At 38.0% G+C, this 14,242-nt stretch overlaps 1 protein-coding gene across 3 annotated transcripts in view; it reads left to right on the plus strand.

Moving 5' to 3' along the window:
• The window catches only part of LOC121357713 (colorectal mutant cancer protein-like), an 81,172-nt gene extending 67,683 nt beyond the window's left edge, over nucleotides 1-13,489 (plus strand). The window contains exons 2-4 of one of the 3 annotated variants that reach the window (XM_041475250.1): nucleotides 3,643-3,756; nucleotides 10,486-10,628; nucleotides 12,986-13,489. In XM_041475250.1, coding sequence (XP_041331184.1) covers nucleotides 3,643-3,756; nucleotides 10,486-10,628; nucleotides 12,986-13,067 — 339 coding nt within the window. In that variant the 3' untranslated portion in view covers nucleotides 13,068-13,489. Of the gene's footprint in view, nucleotides 1-3,642; nucleotides 3,757-10,485; nucleotides 10,665-12,985 lie in introns of those variants that run through there. The other 2 variants (XR_005955755.1, XR_005955756.1) reach the window with 2 other exon arrangements.
• Nucleotides 13,490-14,242: the final 753 nt, after the last annotated feature.

Here is a 14,242-nt window from a genome sequence, read left to right on the forward strand (position 1 = left end):
TTATATTGGGTGTAGTGTGTGGTGTGTATGTTGCCATAAGCAGCCCACTGTTGTTACTGCAGTAAAAGCTCAAAGAAATTGTAGCTTCTAAGCTAAGATAGGTAATGAATTTTTTATTTATCCTGTGCATCTAATGTATTTTCTTACTTTCTTGGATGATGGTAGAGAAGCAAATTGGTTGGCTAGTCTGACCTTCTTGTCTTTGTTGTCACATGTTGACCCAGCATGTCCTGTTGGACAGTTTGGGTGCCTCAGCATCACAACCATGGTTTTTTTCTTGATGGAATTTAAGAAGATCAATATATATTGGATCAATATAAAGTTTTTGAACAGCACAGGCTTTGTCAGTTGACTGTTTTCTCTGTATGAAGTAGGTCTCTGTGCAGTCTGTTGCTTAAAGGTTCAGACCAATGTCTTGTACAGGCAGAAATCTTTGTGGTGTCTGTATTAATTTTGTACACTGTTGAGTTCTTGATCTGTTTCATAATCTTGTGTCATTAAGAGGCAGCCCACCTTGAACTATAAATGTATGGTGTGAGCATTACTGGTAGTGACTCTGCCTTATCAGTCATTGTTTGCTGAGGAGAGGAAAAAAAAACAGTATGCCATATGGCTACCCCAGTTCTCTCTTTCTCATTTATCACAATCCTGTAGCAGTTCAGTGCTGCAAAGTTACAGTTGTGGTTGACTTACTGGTAGAGTTTTTTTAATTGAGTCTTTCTCTCTTGAATAGTTTGGATTATTAAACTTGATTTCTAAACATGAACTTTATTTTCCCCCCACCTAAAATACTTCTGCATAGACTGTAGCTCTTTGCTCAGATGTTTCCTTTTCTGAGTTACAGCAACATCCAGAGATCATGTTCCAGTTCCTACCTCCCTTGTGATAAACAAGCACACTGGGAAGCATGGTCTGTGGGAATAGTCACGCCTTAAGAGAAAGTGCAGCAATGGTTCGTTACACCTTTTTAATGAGTTTAATGAATTGGAGAGGAGAGCTTGACTCTGCCATGAATACGCAGTTACACTGTCAGCATCACTTGCACATTAAACGAGTATCACAAGCAGCCCTCCTCTATTATGATAGGTTCTTCTTGCCTAGTCTGCCCTTTCACATGTTGTTCGAGGGGGTTTTGTTTTGGGGTTTGTTTTTTGTTTTGTTTTGGGTTTTTTTTTGTTTTGTTTCAGCTTTTGTGGTTGTTTTGGGCTTTTGTGGATTTTTTTTGTTTGTTTGTTTTTTAAAAAGTTTATTAGCACTTGGAAACCGAAGGAGTTAAATTAATGAAAGGTAATTTTGGATGGTAAAAGATGCAAGAAGCTTTCCTTGTCATTAATAAAGCTATCCTTTAGTTGCTTGGAGAAGAGAGATGCTATACTGAGCACAGAGGTGGATGTAACTCACATATTTGGCAGGGGCTGCTAGGCCAGGCAGCAGGGCTGCTGTAAAACCAGGCACAATTAATGTTTCTTACCCAGCTTGCAGTGTGCTAGGGGACATGAGGAACAGCTGAGCTGACTGCAGAGGGTGAAGAGGACAAGGACACATCCATTGGAAGTCTGCCTCATTAGTTCCACTGTTCAGAGAACAAGTTGCTTTTCATTGAGATTTTCAAATTAATAGTGTCCTTTTATATTACAAAGGCCATGTGTATGGGCATTATTAGTCTTGTATTTAATTAAAACAACAGCTGGTGATCATTTAATTACAGGGTATGAAAGGGAATGATACTTGACTATGTAGCATTGTTTTGTTGAATTTGGAGAATTGTAGCCGTTTTTCATTTACTATTTGAAAGCTGTGGTGAAGGATGTGCATCTTGATGAACAGACTTGTGAGCTTCATTGCAACAATTCCACTCTGTTATAGGAATAAGGTAAACAGCAGCTTAAAAATTCACCAGATTTCCTGAAAATCTGAAGCAAGTTATGAACAGATTGGTACAATTGGTCTGGTTATTTTTTCTCTGCACTGTAAAATCAGTGCATAGTTTCCTTCTGCTGAAGGCCAAAAATACTTTAAGGTATTCAGGATGTTTCTGGGTTTATTATGAGTTTTCAGTGTACATACTTCATAGAAGCTGTGTAGGATATGTCCAAAGCAAGCCTGAACTACTGAATTTTAACATGAAAAATGAGGCTGCCTTGAGAATCTTAAATGTTCTGCAACATATAATTGTGTATGTGTATAGTTGTACTGAAACAAATAACTGCATGTATGTAAGGTATTTTTGTAGCTGATGTAGTAAAAGTCCTGTCAACTGAATGGACAAGTGAGGATACCCAGGGAATAACTAGTTACACAGCATTTAAAAAGGCAGAATTCATATCCAAATACCTTTTTAAAATTATCTTTCTTGTCTTGAAGGCAGAGTTTTTTTCATTAACAATGGGAATACTGTATGTGAAGAACCAATTGCCCAATGTTCTGGTCTCTCTGTTGTCAGGCAGCTGCTTTTACACATCAGTATAGGAAAACAGCTATGGTTTTGCTGGCTTCCAGTATTATAAAGGTAGAATTTATATCAAAATAGGACTCACTAATTGATTCATTGTAAATGAAACAAGAAAAATTACTTTTAGGTGACCCACCCAATAGAATATCAGATTGAGGGACTGAAAGTGGATGAGGATTAGAAGCAGAGTTTGTATTTCAGCCTGAATCTTGGCAGCAGAGCAGTGTTTGCTGTGTTGCTTAGTCTGGTGTGAAAGGTCACTTCTGTTTTCATACCCAGTATAACTTGAAGCGGTTTCTTTACAACTGCAAAGAAAGACTTCAGGGCCAGTGGCTAGTTCTCCTCCTGGACTTTCCAGTTGTAGTTGTCAATACTTAGTGTTGAATTCTGGCTGATGAGTTTGGTGAAATAATGAATGGGGTATTTAAGGACGAGAAAAGAGTGGGAACAATTAAAATTATTTTAAGAACTGTTCTTGATTTTTAAGTTGTGTAGCTAACCTAATTTCAATGTTGTGAGTTATCGTAGCCTGATATATATTACTGCATGCTATCAGCTAAGTGTAGAAAGTATCTTTCATCAAAAGGATCTGCTGCAGAAAGAAAAATAATTCGGGTTCTTCATATGTGGGTTAGTAGATAAGAATCACTGAAACTCGCTGGCGTGGGACTGAGGAGAGCAACAACTGCAGAAGAGTAGCTCACAGTGGAGTAGGTGTTAGTTGCAAAATAAAAGCTAATCCTTTGCATGGAGCTATCCACTTTCACCAAACTGATAACCTCTATGTGTCTAAAGGCATCCAAACATAGTACACCTCATTCTATAATGCAAATCTTAGTCAACATTTTATGTAAGGTTTTATAACACAAGACTCAAGCTATGTCTTAATGAAGTAGTGTTAAAGCTAATCTACACATTCCTAGCTGAATTATTCCTCACTGTATTTACCCTTATAAAGGATATGGTAAAGGAATGTGTGTTCTGCCTAGAAAGAAAAATTCCATGTTAAAAAAACTATTAGTTAAATTGTTAGTTGTATGTGGATTTCTTTTAGACTTTGTTCTATGGAAGTTCCTATTAACTACTACAGAAATCCAGCATTACTATACCTGCCATATAATACTATCTCTTCTCTAGTGCTAAGTAGCTTGTGAATTGATTATTTTGTTTCTTTCCTTTCTGTCTTCCAGCTTCATTTAGCAGCCCTGGCTTCATTAAAGGGAGACATTGTGGAGCTTAATAAACGTCTACAACAAACAGAAAAGGAGCGTGACCTATTGGAAAAGAAATTGGCAAAAGCACAGGTGAGCAATAGTAGTTCAAGATTCTGAAGATGATCCTTGGTTTTGTGCAGTCCTTGTTCCTCAGAGAGAGGATAAAATACTGAACAATGTCACAAGTCAAAAGAATTTTAAGACTGCAAGACATAGTTGCCATGGGTTATACCTTTTACGTGTTGAAGACATTCTTCTAAAAAAAACCCTTAAAAATTAATTAGATAAATTTTTATTAGAAATCAATATAAGCAACAAGTGCTTTGAATTATTGTAGAATATCAGAATTACAGGTTGCTCTCAGTGGGTTAGGTAACTGCAGAGCCTTGCACTCCTGGGTCACATTTAAACACAGCACAAATTAACACTGATCAAAGTTATTGCCAATTTTCAGTGCTTTGATGTTATGTGAGAAGTTACTTGCGACCTCAGTCCAGCTTCCAGTATGCCCGTTGGAATTGTGGAATTGTGGAAAACACAGCCAGTGGAAAGCCAAGGGGTTAAATAAGAATAATGTTGGAACTCTGATGCTTTCATAGCACTTACATAGAGGCAGATGCTAGCAAGGAAAATTGAACTATTGTTTTTAATATTTCTCTCTTCTGTAAAAAAAATCTTCGTTTTCAGATACTGCCATTGTACCAAATACCTTTTATAAATAGTTAACATTTCAAAATGAATTCAAAATGCTTGGATAGAGGTAAAAAAAGCATTTTGTCCTGTGAAGAATGGCACCTTATTTGTTGTTCAGAGATGTTCTGGAATCTCCAGCCTTGGAAGTACTCAAGGCACCTGGACCTGGTCTTGGGTTGGGTAATGGACTGAATGAGTAAGTACCAGGGGTCCCTGTAATCCTTAGCCTTTCTGTGACTTTGCAGATTTAAAGTTTTCAGTATGTATTTCATTTTGATGAGACCTTTCATCTGTGTTACTTAAATTTAAGCTAAATATAGAAGTGTTTAAGCAGTCTTGATTTTCAGGCTCTTTCTTCAGTCCTCCCTTACTTTGGCCTTTGCCTGCATTCCCTAATGTTTTTTTCAGCTGCTTTAAGATTTATGGACTTGTAAGTGATACTGTTATTGCAGACCATAAATGTAACATCCAGAAATAAAATCACTTTCATGTTTTTATTCCCCTCAGTATGTGATCCAGAGCCACGCTGAGAGTCAACATGGTTTATCAGTTATAATCCTGAGAGCCTTTTCTAATTTCTGTGGCATTCTTGGGATAGAGTCCTCTTTCTGGCTTACAGTTTGATATGAGGCTGCATTTGACAATCATTAAACTCTCAGATGGATTCACTGTATCCAAATGATCCACATTATTCTGCATGATTGCACTGACTTTATTGTTGTTATTTATAACTCCGGAGGGTTTGGTGCTAACCACAGGTTTTTGTTAGTGTTTTATTTTTATTTCTGGGTATTTATTTAAAAATGGAGATATTATCTCTCAGCCAGTGAAGAGTGCCTTGTAGGTGCTCCCATACAGTACCAAATACACACTGATGGCAACTGGGATTAAGGATCAGTTCTTAATACCAATTAACATGTGCTCTGTTAGCTCAAGATTGTTTGTTGTTTTCTTTGATGGGGTACCAGTTATGCATGCGTACATAGTGCTTGGTTTGTATTGCTGGGGGTTTTACTCAATGTAGAGCAGTGCAAACATAAACATAATGATCAGTGCCTCCTGACCTGTGAAGAGCACACAACTGGAATATCTGAAAGGCAGGCTGATTGCTGGATTTCAGATTAAAAAAATAAGTATTTTTAATGAACAGTTTTATATAAAGGTTTAATGATTTATCTCTTTGCAGTTCATTTTTTTCTAAAGCCCTCAAGTGGATAGAATTTAGTATGTGTTGAATAAAATACAAATCTTTCCTAAGGAATTCAAATCATTAAACAAACACAACTCATATATTGAATATGTTGGCAGTGCTTAAGTACTGAGACATACACTGGTGAAGCCACTGCACCTTGCCTTCTTTTTCTAAGTGCATACCAAGTACTTGTGCCACTTAACATATTTTTTTTTAACTTTTCTTCCCACTCCACAGAGATTTGTTCATTAGTCTTTCCTCTACAGCCTCTGTCTAATGTGAATCAGAGGTTCAGAAGGCATAAATTAAATAGGATGTGTTTGAGGTTCTGCGTAACCATACTCAGATGCTAGTGGGTCAGTATTAAATCTCTGTTCTGCATCTGGACTGTACTTATCAAGGCAGCATGTTTCATTTTAGCTGGCATGGTAAATGCTCTCTGAAACAAATAGCTCTTAAAACATATTTTTGGTAATACCTTCCCTGTCATTTCATGAGGCATGTGAGGCATTTGGAAGAAAGGATTAGTGATTTGCAGAGTGGAGGTGATTTGGGGAACCACAACTCAAGCAATAGATGACAAATGGTGATGAAAGCTAGTTGGACAGCATGGGCTTAAGATTTTGTGAAGTGATGTAATTGATTAGTGGTTGTTGTAGCATACTCCCTTCCAAATCTGCAACCTATGGAGACCAGATATAGCATTTCTCTACATGCTTCTATTATTTCAGTAACATAGCAGATCTCTGTCTCTGTGTTTTTATCAGTGTACAAGTCAGCAGTAAAGTGATCTCTTGAATGAAATTTGCTATGAAACGCTGGTCAGCCACAACTAACGTCTTCCAAAAATCTTTCTGTGATTGTGAGAAATGTGCTTTCTACTGGCTGTATGTGGCACAGTGTCCTGCTTTGACAGTGATAAACAGTGGAAGTCTGAAGGGAGAGCATAAGAAATGCACACAGAGAATTTTTCCCTTTCATATCCCCCACCTTTCTGTCAACATCTGTGGGCAGGAGGCCACATCACATTTTATAGTCCTCTATAGTCCTATCCTCCATGGATTTATATAATCTTCTTTCTAATCTATCTATATTCTTGGCAATATCCTGTGACATTGAGTTCTGCAGTTCTGTGATTGAGCAGGGGATTTAATAACATGCTGAATGTTTCAGCAAGTACAACAAGAATAGATAATTCACTTACTATATTTTTCTTATAATTTCATCTCCTTTCATAAGGTTGTCCTGTTCTCTCATTCTTTGTGCTTAGTCATTGTTATTTTGGATTTTTATAACATCTCTAGACAAAGAATGTGCTGTATTGTTCGGATCCTGTGTCACAGCAGTAAGTCTCATTATGCAGTAATAGTTTTTTGCCATCCTCTTGATTCTTCAGAATATAGAGAGGAACAGCAGAATTTCAGTGTAAGAATAAAACCAACACTCTGTAGACATAAGAACAGAAACAACATTCTCTGTAGACATGTAAGAACATGTGAACTTCACAGGAAGATTTCAGTTTCTCATTTAATAGAGAAACTTGAAATAGGAATGCATGGTGTTCAAATGAACATTGAAATTACTTGTTTTGTTGTGTGATGTCCTTATCTGACATGGATTAATTCTGTGTGCTTGTATTCATTTTCCACATTAAGTGTACACAGAACATACCACAGAACAATTAATTCTGACCAAGCATACTTTTCTGATTGAGGATTTAGTGCTATAGACTTGTTTTTATACTTAAATTTAGATTAATGGATTGCTACTTTTAAATCTGCCACTCGTCTCAAAACACTGTATTAGTTGAGCAAAGATTTTTAGCTTCTGTAATCCTGTTAGACAGGTTTGTCAGTGGCTTGTTCAGGTGATGACTTGTGTTCTTGGTGAACAACACCACAGCCAGTGTTTGTCTCTGCAGGGCCCGGGGCACTGGGGCATCTCTTAATGAGCCCTGCTGCTAGTAGTTTGTTTGGTTGTTTCTGGGGTTTTTTTTGAGCTCTCTTGGAACACTGCAAATTTAATATAAACATTAACAGCATTTAACACATTGCTAGTGTTTCTTCACTAAGAATTCTTGTACATTAATAGGAAATAAAATTACTTGTTCAGACAATAAGCTTGAATTAAAATGTTGTCTCTTGTCATCCGTCTCCCTCATACGCTTCTTGCTGTTGTTTCCCAGCATCAAGAGATCAGACAATGGTGCTTCTAACCATTGTTAATTTTTATTGTAAATTAAATAACCTTTTTAATCTGTACCAAATAACAACCAAAAGTTCTCAACTTATATTGAGAACTGTGCTGGAAACTTCTCTCCTGACTCCAACAATTAATTGCTCATCTTTTGCAGCCTCTCAGTGGGTTATCCCTGTGTTTGCTTTCTCAGAGAATTAGACCTCTTAAGGGTTTTGAGACTGGAGCTCTTAAGTATGAGCCTGGAAGAAAGATGAGAAAAAGGGTATAAGGTATTTATTGTTTCTCATTAAGGGTATAGGTATTTATATTTACCTTGTATTGTGTGACTGACGTGCAAATAAATTTTAAGAGCTGAATGTGTATGCCTTGGAAAGAATCTGGTGGCAGATTGCTGTTTTGAGACTCAAAGCATAAAGAAACTAAGGAGGGTGGTCAACAGCCACAATACCCCAGAGAAAAACTTTAGCAGTGGGTAGAAAAACATGCATTTGTTTCTTTTCCTTTTTAAGTTTTCAGATGACTATTCCATAATAAAGAGAAATTCTGAATAGCCAGAAGAATTTTCCGCTGGTGCATTTTGGGATTCATACTGAACCATGTTTCCATTGCTTGGATGCTTTTGCCATTTTTTCTTGACGGCTGACCAGAACTTAGGAGATGAATTTCTGTTCCCTGCCTCGAAGACAGACCAGTCCTTAACATCATGGCCTGTCTTTTACAGAGGTTTCCTTTCAGCCTTTTCCAGTTGCTTTTACCTGAGATAATTCAAGAGCTCTTCTAAAAAATCAAATGTGAAGCTATTATTGTATATTGCCAGACTTCTGGTTGTTCACAAAGTGCATCTGTCACCGAATGATGTTATCCTGAAAAATGGTGACTAAGAAATGGCTGGAGAAAACAGAAATCAAGTTGTAATGTGGCTGAGACCCATTAGCAAAAGTCCATATATCTTCAGTCAATATAAACAAATTCTGCTGTTCAGTGCATAGCTTAGAAAAACAAAAATTGTTGTGATTAGGGTTTTATTTATTGTCTGGAAACAATTATTATACACTCTATCTGAAACATCCCTTTGATTTAAAAGCTAAAAAACCCACAAGTGCATATAATAGATTGATCTTGATAATGCTGAGGTAGCATTTGTGGGCATATATGTGTGTCAGAGGAAATTCAGGTTTAGAAAGGCTGAAGAAGCAACTCTTTATTGCCCGTAAATCTGCTTTAAAGCTTTTGTGAAATACTTTCTGTGTGTTATTCCTGCACTTTGAAAGCTGTGGTAGTTCTTCAGAAAGATACAATGTTAAGATGTGAAAATGTGAGAAATAAGCTGCAGAATGATCCTACTGTAAGGAGTCATCATAATGTACATGTACAGCCGTATCAGTTGCCAACATTAAGTTTCATAAGCCAAGTAAACATTATCAGTCTTCTGAAATGCGTTCCTTTTCTCTCCTTTGCAGTGTGATGATACTATCTGTTTTTCTTATTGTAGGTGAAAGTGATTTTTACCACAGCTGAAGGTAGAAACTATTTTGTTGTAGTCTGTGGAGGGATGTGCTACTTTTAAGTGTGCATATTCATGGAAGTTAAAAACTGTGGAATAAATTTCTTTAAAAATAAAAATGTTATTGAAGCTTATTGTAAATTTTAATTTTCAAGCAGTTTTTTTGTGTAGATTATGTTCTCAAGCTGTGAATGTAAGTGGCCAAAAAATATGGGACCAAATTATGAAAATTTTTGCACATGTACTACTTCATTGTTTTTGTAGTCCAAAGGGTTTAGGGAGTTAGCTTGTATAGAGTGTTTACTTGATTTAAAAAAAAAAAAAAAACCTGTTTGATTCAGCAGTTTTGGAGGACCCTCCAGTATTACTATCAATTTTGGCCCTTAGAAATGCTAGGATTTTACATTGCAGCTCTTCAGTTAAGGAGTGTGGGTTTTGTACTGTTAAGTGGCTTGTGACTTTTCTTTTTTTGACAGCATGGTACTCGGCATTGTGTGGTTGCAAGGAGGCTTGACTGAACGGGGTCAGAAGCAAAATGTTAGAAATCAAAGCAAAGCTTCAATCAGCATGCAGTGATGGCTTGTCATTGCAGTGGTTTGTAATGGTGTGTTGTAATTGAAATAGAGCATATGCTGGCCTAAAGAGTAAGCCAGGGAGACTACATTTCAAATGCTGTGGGAAGGAAAAAGGAGGATTTTGTGGTATGTATTAAAAACAAGCAGTCATGTAGCTCTTTAATTGTTCAAATCATGAGCATTTTATTGGAGATTATGAACATATTAAAAATATGCTGTTACCTATAAACATTAATAAAAACAAGTACACTAGAGAACAAGTTATAACCTCAGAAGTGTGATTACTTTGTAATATTGTGGTTTCTGCTGTAGGATTTGTTCTAATTCAGACCACATCAGGGAGATCCTAAGATTCAAAGGTTATATATTTATAGCTATTCTGAGTTGCAAATAGTGGGGTTTTTTCCAAGCAGAAATGGCAACTTCTCTTCAGGAAAAAAACAAGTGAGTACACTGCATAGTCTGTCAGTTCCTCAAATATTGTAACTATCTACCTGCACGTACCTGTCAGTGTTTTGTGTCTGTCCTTTTCTCTTGCTAAGGCACTGTTGGTTTGATGAGTATGAAAACCGTAGTGCAGTGCACTCTTGCCCTGTGCACAATCTCCCTGCAGTTGTCCATAATACCCTTTCTGTTTCCTTGCTTCTGTGCTGCAGTGCGAGCAGTCCCACCTGATGAGAGAGCACGAGGATGTGCAGGAGCGAACAACTCTGCGCTACGAGGAGCGGATCACAGAGCTGCACAGCATCATTGCCGAGCTCAACAAGAAAATTGATCGGCTGCAGGGAGCGACCATAAGGTACTGCAGCTTCCTGGGAATTCTGGGCCAAGGCAAGACTGGTGCAAGACATGGTGTGAGTTATACTCTAATGATGACAACTTTCAGGCTTGTCATGACAGGTACAGAATAGCTGCCCATAATTAAGTTGTGTGTTCTGCAGGGTATCATCCCAAGCACCCAGGAAGTGCTACCTTCTGTCTGGCAAAGCCACACTTTGCAAAACCTGACAAGCACTGCAAAACATGCATCATGACATATAAATATTCTTTTTTGTAATGTGCCAGTGTGCCATATAAGTGATAGCAACAGTGTGTGAAAGAAGGTGAAGGCACCCGACTTGAACCTCTGCTTTGAACTTTATTTTGCAGCCTCTTGTAGATCACCTAAGCAAAACCATTTGTGGGAAAGATACGGTTCAAGTAGATATCAGTAGGTTTTGCCTCTTCTTGTGCTGGCTTTTTTGACAAAACACAGTGGTACAAATCATGTTGTTGCCTGGTTCTGCAGCAGCAAAGCTTGGGGTATTACACGAGGTTGTTACTGTGTTAAAATAAAATTTACATTTGACTACATGGAAACATTTTTCCTCATTTGTTTTACATATCATTTTAATGTAGAAAAGTTGGACTAGAGTGCAGAAGGAGTTTCCTAAAGTTTATCTAGTGAGGATGCAACGATATGCCAGAATCTGTGGATTTTCTAGAGAACATCAAGTTAGATTTGATGCATTTGTGGGTAATGTTGATGTGGTGCTCTGGCTATGTAGCCAATTTTCAGTTTTCCTTTACCTATTAGTTGCACTTTTTTTTTTTTGTAATTGCTTCATTTCTTCATTGTAAATACTTCTGCTAGCACAAGGCAATGTTGTTACAACTACTCACTTAATCTTACATTAAAATATTAGAATGGAAAAAGAAGAATGTTTGGCGTACCATAAATAAGAGGAAATACCATCACATGCGTATTTACCCCACTAAAGCAGTCCTAGAATCACAGGTTCATGTTATTTAAGAACATAAGTACTGTTGCCTATGAGATGATTATAACTAGCAATGGTCATGGTGAGATTTTTCAGATATTTTCTGCTGGCAGTAGTTCTCTGAAAAAAAATCCCAATGAGTCCCTTCTTCATTTATATTTTATTATTCATTTATATTTTTCTTTATGATACTTCTGCAGACAAACTTTCCATTTGTCTTTTGAAAAGACTAGTTGAAAAGCAAAATATGAGAAAGCATGAGAGCTGCACTGATTTTTTTTCTTCTTGAGTGACAGAAAAACTCTATGACATTTAAGAAGAATTATTACATAGAATTCATAAAAATGGTTTGGAATCCTTGTGGCAAAGTAAGTGCTAAGCAGTGTACAGTTGCAAACTACTGGAATCAGATGGTTACCTCTGAATGTTTAATCATGTCCATAATGGGTCAGCTGTGACATGCACAGGAACATGAGGTGTAATCAAGCCTAATGGGATGTACATGTTGCTTTTTGTTATAAGTAAAAATCAAAATTGACCCAATCGTAATAAAAATAAAAAATATAAATTTATTCGCGACTGTATTACAGTCCCGACAGTCACCAATCAAAATGACAGCGCAGACCCCGGGATACAGGCTGGGTGAACGCAGATCCGGCCTCTATCGCACCGAACCCCCCTTTGTCCACACTTGCTCTTCCACAGGGACAGTTCTTATACTCTCTTTCTTGCCCGTGGCTGAGTCCCTTTGTCTCCTTTCCAAGTTCCTCATATTCATGTTGGTTTCTTTCTTCACTCAAAGCTGCACAAAACCTCGTCCGGGAAGAGACAAAATGTTCCTCCTCCGATTCCCGGAATCCTGTATTCAGGTGGAAGGTGTTGATGGCCCTGGTTATCTCAGATGTGTATCTTCATGGGCCATCATCACTGGGCGTCCTCGGGTACATGCCACCGTGAACGACCATCTCCTGTGCAGCCGAGTTTCCTTTGTATGTTAATGCCGAGTTCCACCCTTGTCAGGCAGCCGAGGTGTCGGCATTCTAGGATTAAACCCTGGTCCCCCCTTTAATAGCATGTTTGATACATATATCTATATTTCATAGGCACGAATTTCTACCATATCCCTAACACTTTTCATGAAAAATGCAGGTTTTCTGTCCCTTTTAGGCAGTTCTGGCCTTTAAAGGCATCAGAACAATACTGCTGCAACAAGTGCCACACCATTGTCATGCCACTCCAGTTTAATTCAATCATATGAGAGCTTGTTTTGCTCAGACAGCTGGAATGCCTCATCTGGTTTTATTTGTTTTGGTTTTATTAGTAAGAACAAAAATTGTTAAGTTAGTGGCTCTTTTTGTTTCCTTTAATGATGGAAATCACTTATTTTCTTTGGCAGGCCAATAATTTGGTGTCTGGGGAACAGAGGAGTTATATTCCTTGTGAAAACGGAAACTGAATGGATTCCACAGGGTTTGTAAAGCCAGCTGAAAGAAGGAAAACTGATACCTCCTACTGTGGCTTTCTGTAAATCCACTCTGGGATCCACATGTCAGTCTTGAGAAGCTGTCTGTGCATCCCACAGAGCAAGGGTGGTGCAGTTGCTGTCCGTGCTGGGACAGGTGTGACTCACAGCGCTCCACCCTTGGCTCTGGGGACTGTTGAGTCTGGGAGCTGGAGCAGATCAGTCCTGAGTAAAGATGTTCAGGGACCGCAGCCCTGCTGAGGCCTCAGCAGTTACACTTTCCTCTAAAACAGGATTTTAATTTTGATTTGTCTCTTTGAAACCTGCAGGTAGTATTGAGCAGAAGCTTTACTTGTGCTGCCACAAAATTTGGGCTGTCTTTCTGGAAGCAGAGTTTACATTAATTTCATAACAGATTAATGTTTCCCCAATGCTGACACAGTGACTGTGTGCACCTTTTTCACTTATTGATTTTAGATGATAAAAATAAACTAATGTGTAGCTTCATGTTCCTCTATGCTGTGACATTCTTTATAGTTCCTAAACACAAAAATATTTTGGTAATAATTAGAAGAAACCAGTGCTTCATGGAGGGTATTTGACTATCCTCTTTAAAGTGTATTATATTTATTTGAATGCGAGCAGTGCCTTCAGAATGTGGGACAAAAAGTAAGGAGACAGCGTGCTTAAATCTGAATAAGGTGTTGCAACAGTTTGAGGAGGAGTGTTGGCAGGTTGTATAAGCTGGTTAATGTTCTCCATTCTGAGAATTTTTGTCTCTTTTTTGGTGTGTGTTGGGGTTTTTTTGCTTTTGCAGTGTCAGAGTTTAGAAGTGTAATGGCTTTTGCTCATGCGGTTTAGTAATGCCAGCTCTAGAATCATGTAGTGGTTTGGGTAAGAAGGGACTTGTAAGACCATCTAGTTCTAACCCCTGATATGGGCAGGGACGCCTTCCACAAGACCAGGTGGCTCAGGGCTCTATCTAGCTTGGCCTTGGTTGCTTTCAGGAAGGGGCAACCACAGCTTTCCTGGGAAAGAAGAGACCTTAAGTCACATGTCAATGCATGTGTCTCTTCCCAGGTGTGTCTGATATGCTGATCCCAGTAGCAGTAATCCTACAGGAATATTTTTAGAAGTTTACAGGATTTTTCTAGGTTTGCCAGCCATTTATTGGGTCCATGTGTGTGGCCT

Source organism: Pyrgilauda ruficollis, unplaced genomic scaffold, assembly GCF_017590135.1.
Source record: "Pyrgilauda ruficollis isolate IOZ18807 unplaced genomic scaffold, ASM1759013v1 scaffold343, whole genome shotgun sequence".
NCBI classification, from domain to species: domain Eukaryota; kingdom Metazoa; phylum Chordata; class Aves; order Passeriformes; family Passeridae; genus Pyrgilauda; species Pyrgilauda ruficollis.